Here is a 10,797-nt window from a genome sequence, read left to right on the forward strand (position 1 = left end):
TTCTGTCTTACGGTAATTGCCAACACTTGCTCTGTCATGTTTCCAAATGAGTGAGCTCATTAATTTCGGGCGTGTTTCATTTGACATGTGTTGGCGCTGTCAAAGTATGATAACGCGTGTCTAAACTTTTAAATCTTTGGCTTATAGGTGCAATAATGCATTTATAGATATCCGTATTGACAGCACTATTGGCAATGCACACACTGTAAGCTCGGAATTTGCCAGACAGCCAAATCCGGCCTCTAATCATAGAGCAAATACAGTTAAGACCCTGTTTTTGCGGCTGTTAGCAGTAATAATGTGCCTAGTCATTCTTACTGACTGAACGGCATGTTACTGACCGAGATATGAGATGCTAATAAACTTGTTTCCTAATGAAGAAAGGTTCTAAGTCCTCTTTCAATTAGAAGGCACCTTTTTTATCTACATAAAAGAGGGAAAACACTGCGTGTTTTTAATGGTGTTGGAATACTGTATGACCGCTAACATTATACTTACCGTTCGTGCATCTCATCACGTTGTAATAAGGTTCATTAACGCTCGTTACTGGTATTAACGTTTGATAGAGGTAACGGACTGGTGGAATGCATTATAATACTGAGATTTATATTGTGCTAGCTGTTCGCGATTTTGTTTGCGCGTAACACGTTGGCGGATTGTACTCGTAGAAAGTAGTTATCGATATTTAAAATTTCTCAGAAAGACAGACAACTTTCTCACTTGCGTAGGAAATATTAGAGCAGATTCTAATACATATTGGTTAAACATCTGTCAGAGTTACCTATATATATATTAATTCTGTGTTTAATTGTCATCGGTCAATCTTAGTATCAAAATGGTAAAAGCAACTATGGTGTCGGAAATTATGTACGTCGGACGAGCGGAGTCACTGTGTTCATGAATTATATGTCATATATATCATAATCGTTCGCATATGTGTTGGTTGATATACTATGTATAAAATATAACTTTACATCAATGTAGTCTTGTCTAGTATTGGTTCTGTACGATCCTAATCGCAGTACTGTCATATATTATTATTAATTTGTAACCCATTAAGAAAAAAACATTGGAATTGTCCTACAAAGAAATATTCAAATTTATTTTGAGACCTAAATTAAACAAAGTAACGTAAAAATTTAGTAACGTACGTAACTAAATTTAACAAGACAAGAAAAACAAACAAGCAATTAAAAATTGCTTGCTTCACTCAGAGACTTGTATAAATATTATTTTGTAATGCAACTTAAATTCTTTCTACGAGTATTACAAATTCTACTGCGGATTTTTTTCAAAAATGATGTTTCTTAGACGGTTTAGTTTTTGCATCAGGCATTATTTTATTGTTTGTGAAGAAATGTCTCTAAAATTGAGTTAATTAATTCATCTTGGCTGTTTAAAGTTGTTGTTAGCATTATTGCAGTGCCCTTACAGGGTTTGATTCAGTATTTTGTATTGTTTCAAAGCAAATAAATGAGTTTGAGTTTTTAAAATGAGACACTGTGAAAAAGAAACAATTCTCAATACACTTCTAAATGTACCTATTGTAAGTTGCATTTATAAAGATATTACAGTTTCAGTCGGCTTAATGAATTTATAGAAAAATCAGAAAAATATTAGTTTTACTTTTTATACTAGGTATGTTAATCATACCATTATCAAGTCATTTTATTGTTAAATATCAATTTGGTACTATGTAAGTATTATTAAAAACAATTCTACTGGAGAGTATATTTTGTGGAGTATGGTTAAATTTTAAATAACATTAAATTCATATATTTTAATCAAATTTTGGCAATCATTTTATTTGAATTTTCCCTTCTTTTACAGATGTGGAGTGTTTTTTTGTGTCTGAAATATAAATATACTAATTTATAAGGCTCATTTAATTGCGTCCGGTGTTCAGCAAGCTGTAGGACCGTATAAAACTGCACTTTAGTCATAATGTTCTAAAATTACAACCATACTTGTACAAACAGGCATGTGTGATAGACGACTCGCCAAATTTCCACAGACAAGTAGATCACGTACTGGTTTATACTTTGGTGTCGTAATATCTTAAAATTGAGGCCGAAAGACATTAGAAAATAATTAAATGATTTTTAATCGGTGCTGTTTATTTAAAGCGTACAGTACCTAAGTGTATACTTACTCTTTGGACAATAATAATCCTCTTGTAGAGACCGACGTTGCGTTTGTCCTTTTTATACTATTTGTGTAAAATATGTGGGACTGGGATGACTTTATGTCTGTACCCTTTCTGTTGGAAGTGTTCACTACTAGCCGATCTGATTGACCTAAATTTCGCGAGATAGGTAATATAGAGCTGGTAATGTCGTGTGTAAAAGAAATTTCAATTAACCCTTAATAAGATAGAGGCGATTTAGTGACCACATGCATTGATTTAGAAATTCAACCTTATTGCTTTGGTAATAAGTTACAATATTCATTGTAATTATTGAAAATACTACTAGCTTTAAAAATATACCTTGGCAGGTATGTATTGTATTCGATAGCTGCTTTTGATTCTGTGGTAGTATGCTGCAATAAATGGAGCCTTATTAAGGGTTAAATGAAAATGTTACTATAACCCGTCTGTCTCATTACCTTTACATACGTGGTATTATCACTCGTAATATCGTTTGGTAAAATTTTGTTGAATTCAGAACTCTGTTGGTAATTAACTTGTTCTATTTTGAAATTTGTTTAGCCATAATGCACTGATAAGATATCAGTGTGGACCAAATTTTTTTGAGTACTGTTTGTAAAAAAAATGTTAGTAAAACATTTTTTTTAATAGCGCCATTTTATTGGCTTAGATTTATGGGTTGGTTGGCGTTATTACTGTAGAGAACTAATCTGGTTACTTTTAGTTTGTCTTATTGTGGTTAGCTCCTTGTACACCTCACTGTTGTTTGAATAAAATTGAAACACTATGGCTTTGTGCTGCATTTTTTTATTGTTTCTTATTAATTTTTGCGGATAGTAAGTACTTGCCAGAAAAAAATAATTATATCTATTTTTTTACGGCCACTTGCACGGTCCAGGGTTAAAATTTAAATCGGTAATTATTCTGCTTTAGATATGAAAGTCCATAAATTTTTACACTACTTGACTCTGGGTTAGCAGTTCATTCGGAGTTAAATCTGGTTTGTGCAAGTCCGTCTTAGTGTGTTTTTTTTTCATTCAGTTAATGGTATGGTTTCAACCAAGAAAAACTGCTGTGGCGAGGAAATTGTTTATTAAATACGTAATAACATAAATTGTATAGAAGTGTCACGCTTTGACTATGTAATATTGCCAAAAGTTTACAATAGTTAGACACTAGATAGGTACTGTATCTATTTCATAATCTCTGACAATAAAAATTGTCTCAACTATCAACATGTAAAAAATGTTATTTTAACTTATTTTATTTTTAATCTAAGCAAACATTAAAATTATATAAATATATTATCGCCTATTGTTGTTTCAAGGCTACGAAAATTATAATTATATTAACTAATGAAAGTGCATTATTCTTTTAACTCGTTTTAAAAGATTTTTATTTTTTTATTCACAGAGCTTATTACATACCTTGTGTTTGTAAAGTCATATTGTAAGATATAGTCACTGTGTAATTAACATTAGGTCGCTTTAAAGTTTCTATGCCAATAAAAAATATATAGATAAACGGTGCGTATTAATACATTACATTACATAAACTAGAGGTAGATGACGCTATACCTAATCGTACTTTACAATGAGTGGAAACATCATTTAGTAGTAGCTATTTGAAAAAAAATGATGTAAAAGACTATGGTTCATAGGATTAATCACAGCCTATAAGGGTTTCTTAATAAATAAGTTACTGATTTAATATCAGTCAGGTACTTTCTTCTTCGCGCGCGACGGGGAACGGCTGTGCTCATCCCGGGCACGAGTACTGTCCCGCCGGCACGCAGACCTGCCCGTTGAACACCTGGTCTGTCGGACAGGTCAGGAACGTTCTTTCTCCTGTCACGCAGAAGTAGTAGCTCCTGCATTCCGTACCTTGCTGTACGAAGAAGCCGTCCTTCTCGCACCGTTCGCCGCCGTTCTCGATGGTGCTGCGCCGCGGGCCGCCGCAGTCGTGGTGCGTGGACTCCACGCAGGCGCGTCCGTCGAATATCTTGCCCCCGAGACAAGTGAGCGTTGCGAGCCGGTCGCCGCCCTCGCAGTAAAAGTAGCTGGAAGGTGAAAGATTTTCTCTTGAATAGCTTTGATAGGAGCGTATAGTATAATTATTTTTCATCTCTCCTGTTCGGAAAGTTTAATTTTCATGGGTAGATAGCCGGGTGCGTTTTCATCTCTAGGGTGGAAAGTATTTTTTTTTTTTATATTTCGCTTCGCCACGGAGTCGCAGATAATTGAGTTACGTCAATGACACTTTTTTCACGTTTCGGCATGACCATCTAGATGCACGTCGTGACCAAGGAGCTTATATACAACACTGGAGGTTGAACGCCGAACATCCGTTTGAAACAAGAAATTTGATCTTTGCTATGTCACGAACATATTCCATCTCTTTTTTTAGTTAGGTTAAGAAAGAGATGGAAGTCATTCGTGAAATGTGAAAGAAAGAGATAGAATATATAAATAAGTTATAAAGGTCACACTTCTTCGTTCGGCGTTCTTTTTTTTTTTTTTTTTTTTTCGGACGGACTTGCTGTTAGCCTCAGACGGCTTTTACAGCTTACCGGAGAGAGGGCGAGCAACCAGATGGGCTGCTCAGCAAATTTTCGGCGTTCAACCTCCAGATTTGTATATAAGCTCCTTGGTCGTGACCAACACGATTTTTTTTTTATAGTCAGCCGTGGCAAGTGTCCAGTCGAAAAGGTACCGTTAGAGGTTAGATATAAGTTAATTCAATTTACTATTATTCTCTTTTTTTTGTAGTAATTTACTTTCCTCACAGTCGAAATGAAAAGTAGAGTGTCTAACTCGGGTGAAATTACCCATTTCCCCTCGAACTATTGGCTGGCGCTCTCACGATATCTCGGCTGAAATGAGTCACTTTCCACCCTTGGTTATCAATCTACTGTAGGAAATCTGAGAAAAGGTTATTAATATTATAATCAGGCTTTATTTGCATCTATCTTTTATAGTAATTGTGATAAGTATTCTTTGCGCAGCGGTGGAAAGAGGGAATGTTTTTTTTAACATCCTTTATCGCGGTCTTTTGTCTTCAGCCATTAGTTAGGTAGGTAGGTACCTACAGTCAACTGCAAAAAGATTGATACAGCCAAAGTTACAAAAATATGTATAACTACTCGTACCTACACAACCTTATGGACTTGATATTAAGGTCGTATATAGGTACATATTTTAGCAACTTTTTTTAAACGAATGAATTATCATTATTATTGAAATATTAATTTCAAGGCTTTGATTTTTCTCCAATAATAACTTTACAATGATTCACTTCTGGATCAGACATTGAAAATCGACTAAAACCAACGACAGCTTGCATTCGATTGATTTAATGCTTACCAGCTATTAACGTAAGAATTTCAAGAAACGTAATTTACTTGGGAAACGGCTTGATTCACTTCATACCTGCGACAATCTGTTTCGATATCGGCGTGGTATCCATCGGCGCGCGCGCTGCAGGAGTAGTCGTCGTCGGTGCAGAGAGCGCGCGGCGCGGGCACGCAGCCGTCGCCGTCGAAGGCGCTGCCCGCCGCGCATGCGTAGACGGCCTTCTCGCCGGCCGCGCACGCGTAGTAGCCGCGGCAGCCGGCGCCGCGCGCGCGGTAGCGCCCGTCCGCGCGGCCCCAGCACCCGTCGCGCTGCAGGCTCGGGCACTCGCGCCGTGCCGCCGCCGCCTCCGAGCACCGCGCCCCGTCGAACGCCTGCCCCGCGCCGCACGACATCATCGTCCTCAGCGGGCCCTCGCAGTGGAAGTACCGCGTGCAGTTCGACTCGAGGTCCTGGTACGTGCCGCTCGGGCGCAGCTCGCACTCGGCCGCGGGCGCGGGCCCCTCGCACGCGAACTGCTCCGGCGGGACGCAGCGCGCGCCGTCGAACACCAGCCCGGTGCCGCACGCGCCGCGCGACACCACGCGCTCGCGCCGGCACTCGAACCACGAGCCGCAGTCGCGCCAGTCCCGGTGCAGTCCGTCCGGCCGGTTGTAGCACGGGCTGCGCGCCGGCGGCGGGCACGACGTGCGCTCCGCGGGCTCGCAGCCGCCCGCGCCCTCCGCGCTGCCCGCGAACAGCAGGCCCGGCTCGCACACGCCGCGCCGGATCACGCGCCGCGCCTCGCACACAAAATATTCTCGGCACCCGGTCGATCGGTCCGCGTACGCGCCGTCTTCCGCGTGCTGGCACAGCGAGGAGCACGCTTCGTCCGAGCAGAAGTCGGCGTCTCCGGCCGGCAGCGGCACGGTGCCGGAGCGCGGCGGCGGACAGACGGCGCTGGGGTCACACGGGCCGGCGCAGGACACGACGGCGTGCAGCTCGCCGCCGCGGCAGCGCAGCGTGCGCCGGCACTCGTGCGAGGAGTCGGGGTAGTCGCCGTCGGGCAGGCCGGCGCACAGCGGCTCGTAGCAGGTGCCGGCACCGCGCGTGCACGCCTGCCGCTCCAGGTCGAACCACGCGCCCGAGGGCAGCCGTGCTCGACGGCCGAGCCGTTCTCGCAGCGGTAGTAGTGGCGGCAGGCGGTGTCGGGCGCAGCGTACGCGAGCGCGTCCCCGGTGGCGCACGCGCGGCGCACGCAGGGCTGCCGGCGCCGCGGCACGCATGCGCCTGCCACCTCGCTGAAGGCGCGCCCGGGCCCGCACGCGTAGCGCCCGGTCACCGCGCCGCCGACGCACCGCACGTACTCCCGGCACTCCGTCTCGTAGTCCGCGAAGAGTCCGTCTCTACCGCATGAAATTTCATTGTTTACTAGAACAAAAATTAATTATTGAAATTAAAATGTCTCAAAAAATACCGTCTCCAATAAATAATAATATATTTTTTACTGTAATATCACTTGAGAGATTAAGTTTAGTATGTTATTCGCTTACGATCGTCATTCACGGCATTCGCTGTTGCGAATGCTAAGATCGCGGCGAGCCGGCAGACGGCCCGCGAGGCTTGCGCGCGCGTTGACATGTCGACCGCGGGTCTGCGACTGGCGGCCGGCGGCGCGGCGGCAGGCCGGCGGCCGGCGCGGGCCCGCGCTGGGGTTCCTTGACATTCGCACGCCCCCGCGGTAACCAGATCCCTGCGGAGCCACGGCCCGGATGCAGCCTCCTAGTTAGGAATCTAGACACGCCTTGTTTGTCAATCGCCTGCTGCTCGAGTGAACTCGACCGTGAACTTTGACTTCTAATTATATAACATTAACAATAGAGGAAAAGCAGATGAATGAAGTGACGACGTGTGGCGTGCGCATGCTTGTGGCTTAGTTTTTTTTTCAATTTAATGTTATTTATTCACCGTGAAGGGTTCCAAATCGAGCAACAGGATGTATTAGCGGCGGCGTGGTGCTCTCGGGTCGAGTCCGCATTTAAATGTTATTTCAGAGAAGACTCGCAAGAATCGCAGCTCCATTTTAATTTATATCCATTGAATCGCACAATTACTATGCCGCAGCCGTACCCGTGGGAAACTACTATAAAAATAAATAAAAAAAGACGGATCGTGTCGAAACGCAGACGTAATATACGCGGTACTGAGGCGGAATCTCTGAGAAACTGCGCGGGCATGCCATGCCAATGAGCCTCTACTGGCTTGCATCGGATAATAACATTTTACGTAAGGTAAGGTAATCGCACACTATGGTATTTAGCATTGAGGATACACGCAAGAGGATCCGTTTGTTGTTCTTGCCCATAAAGATGCATATTACGTTTTAAAATTAGAACGTGTTACAGCTAAAAGCAATAAAGGAAATGCGTCATTGTTCTGGTACAAAAACAAGTAAAGTAATCAATTAACCACAAATATGGAAACCCTATAAAAAACATTTTAAAAATCAGTTAATAGGTATTTGATTTTTTTTTGCTAGCGTTCTCCAGCGACTGGCCAAAACATAAATGCAGATAGGGCGAGGTGGGAATCCAGGGAAGAGGCCTTTGCCTAGTAGTGGCGGACATCACCAAATGCTAATAAAAAAAACAAATTCCTAGTTTATTCTCGTCATTGACCTAATTTTTACGGAACTACCGAAAAACGTCCTGAGAGCGCAGTTAAACTGCCTGATCCGACTGACGTCATCATTTGGACCTCCAAAGGTCTACGCGAGTTATGTGTGGAATGCGAGATGTATCGGTGGCGCGCCGCGGGGGGTGCTCGTCGGTGTTCTTCTAATTGTAATCGATTACCACTCGATCATTATCTCGCCTCGATTATCATAATACATAGCCTCGAGCTTAGTTCCGCATCCACGGCATCGCGAGTAGGGTTGCCATATCTCAGGATTTTGAGACTTCTCAGGATTCCGGCCGGATTTAGGGAATCTCGGGAAATCTATGGATTTTTAGAATTTTCAATAAGATAGAGGATTTTTTACATCTTTTTACTAAAAAGTCACAAAATAATAAAATATTGTTTATACTTACATAATAGAGACTAACTAAAAAATCCAAGTTGATGATGTAGTGATCCACGTGAACTGAACATGAGTCATGTGCAGTTCAAGTAGCCGCTATGCATAGGGTCGATTCCAGGGTAGACAGTTGGTACAATAGTTTGCGCCGAAGCAGCGCGCCATCAGCACTAGCGCACGTTACTCTGCTCCCTACGCAATGCACGCCATGGCGTGAGATCACAATATAATATCAATACTTATAATAATAATTGACTTTTTTAATTGTAAATTACGTTTAGGAAAAAATCAGAAATTGCGACATATTTTTAGGATTTTTTGACGGAAATCAGGCTTTTTCTTCGGACTTTTAGATTTTTCATCTGGTAACCCTCGTGAGTCGGAATCGGCGCTTGACCGTTACGCGCACGAGGGTCATGTGATGTTACAAGTAGGTGTAGGTACAGTCAAGTGCAAAGATATCAACACAGCCAAAGTTACAAAAATATGTATACTACACGACTTTATGTACTTAACATTAAGGTCGTGTATAAACATATTTTGTAACTTTGGCCGTGTCAATATCTTATCTTTGCACTTGACTGTACCTATTTAGCTGTATTGCCGATGACGATGACTAGCATCTATTGTGATGCTTCAGCGTGTGCTCCAGATTCGTTACGTGTGTTGGATTAATCTAACGGAGTTGGAAATGCGGGTCCTTCAAAGGTCAGATCAAATGTCAAATTTTCAAAATTATTGGCATACCGGGACGTAATCACGGCTTAGATTGATTATATAATAAATAAATAAAATAAATTTGTTTTGATGTAGTGTGTTTTTTATGTCAATAAATTTTGTGAATTTGAGTTTGCAGCGGAAATACACGACTCTACTGTCATGTAGTATAAGTCAACTTAAAACCGCTCATCCGTTTTGTGCTGTTGATATTAGGCACTAAGTGATTAATTAATGAAAGAGTTCCGAATATTTTTACTACTTTTTACAGTTTCAGGGGTAAGAAAAACATCAGAGTTGATGGATAATAGAGTCGTGTTCACATATTTATAATCTAAATTTTCCTGGTATAAGTACTTATAGCACAAAAGGAACAGGATTTTGTAGTGCCTACATTTATTTACCTAATGATTTATTATAAAATGAATATATTAGTCAATATTAGTATTTTACTAGTAGAAAAAGTGTTGCATGCAATAATTAGGTCTTAAAATCCCGTACCTTATCTAATCACAGTACTTGACTATAAGAAGCTCCAATTGCATTAAGTACTATTTCGAGTCATGTGATTTAAAAAATCAGTCCTTAGTCTCCGTCTCTTCAATTTAGGTACAGACCGCAAAAAAATCAGAATTTACTACAATTTGTAACTGTTTACTTATAAAACAAATAAAATTAGTTAACTACCGGATGCGCGAAAAATCCGGCGAGACTAAACATTGTTTAACATTTTAAATAACAAATTTTGTTTCACCGTAAGTTCCGTGACAGTTAAAGTTTACTGCACGGCATAGCCTTTTTAAGTATAGATCACTCGGCTCGGTATGCGATGCGTCCGCGCTTAGATCTCTGTTAAAAAATATGCGGGCAATTGGCGCACGTGCACGGATCCGGTTGGTGCGCTACATTCTTACACCACATACTTTATGTCTCGTGCGAGTGCAATGAGTGCTTAGTAATTTTTACAAAAAATAAAAACTGGGTTCAAAGACCTTCCATAGGCATGCTTTTTTAAGTTTGGGCCCATTTAACCCAAACGGGACCCAAAAAAACGGTTCATATCTAAGTAGAGCTGCAATTTTCTACAGAGCTACTTGTAAGTATTTCAAATCACCACATCATTCACCGCCTTCGAGTGAAATTTTCGAATAATAGTGATTTTAAAAATCGGTTCCCCGGACCAAATAAATTTGACAAGTTCTTTAGCGACGTTCAATGTATATTTAAGACAATGACGAAAAACTAACCGTGTCATTGACCCAATTGATAGCAAGTCTTGATCACAATGGATCTATGGCCAATATAATGAGCTCAGATGAAATTACCTATTAAAGCCAAGTTCAAGTAAGCAACCAACATTATTAAGCAGGTACTCGTGTTTAGTAGTACTTGGGTCATTTATAGTTTATCGACAAACACCATCCTGTTAAGGAAAATAGTGAGTTGAGGTCGCGGGACAATCAAGGTGATTGGAACAATTGTACATTTTTAATGAAAAAGTACTAACGCTGATTTCATTTATT

General features: G+C 41.4%; 1 protein-coding gene across 1 annotated transcript; it reads right to left on the reverse strand.

Annotated features, from left to right (window-relative positions):
• Positions 1–794: 794 nt before the first annotated feature.
• On the reverse strand, positions 795–10,205 carry LOC141426841 (uncharacterized). The gene is given in 6 exon segments (XM_074086049.1): positions 795–4,208; positions 5,578–6,625; positions 6,628–6,909; positions 7,032–7,272; positions 7,447–8,478; positions 8,571–10,205. Coding segments are annotated over 4 exon segments (1,719 nt in total). The 5' UTR covers positions 7,120–7,272; positions 7,447–8,478; positions 8,571–10,205; the 3' UTR covers positions 795–3,907.
• Positions 10,206–10,797: the final 592 nt, after the last annotated feature.

The sequence above is a fragment of the Choristoneura fumiferana genome, chromosome 3 (genome assembly GCF_025370935.1).
Source record: "Choristoneura fumiferana chromosome 3, NRCan_CFum_1, whole genome shotgun sequence".
NCBI lineage: Eukaryota > Metazoa > Arthropoda > Insecta > Lepidoptera > Tortricidae > Choristoneura > Choristoneura fumiferana.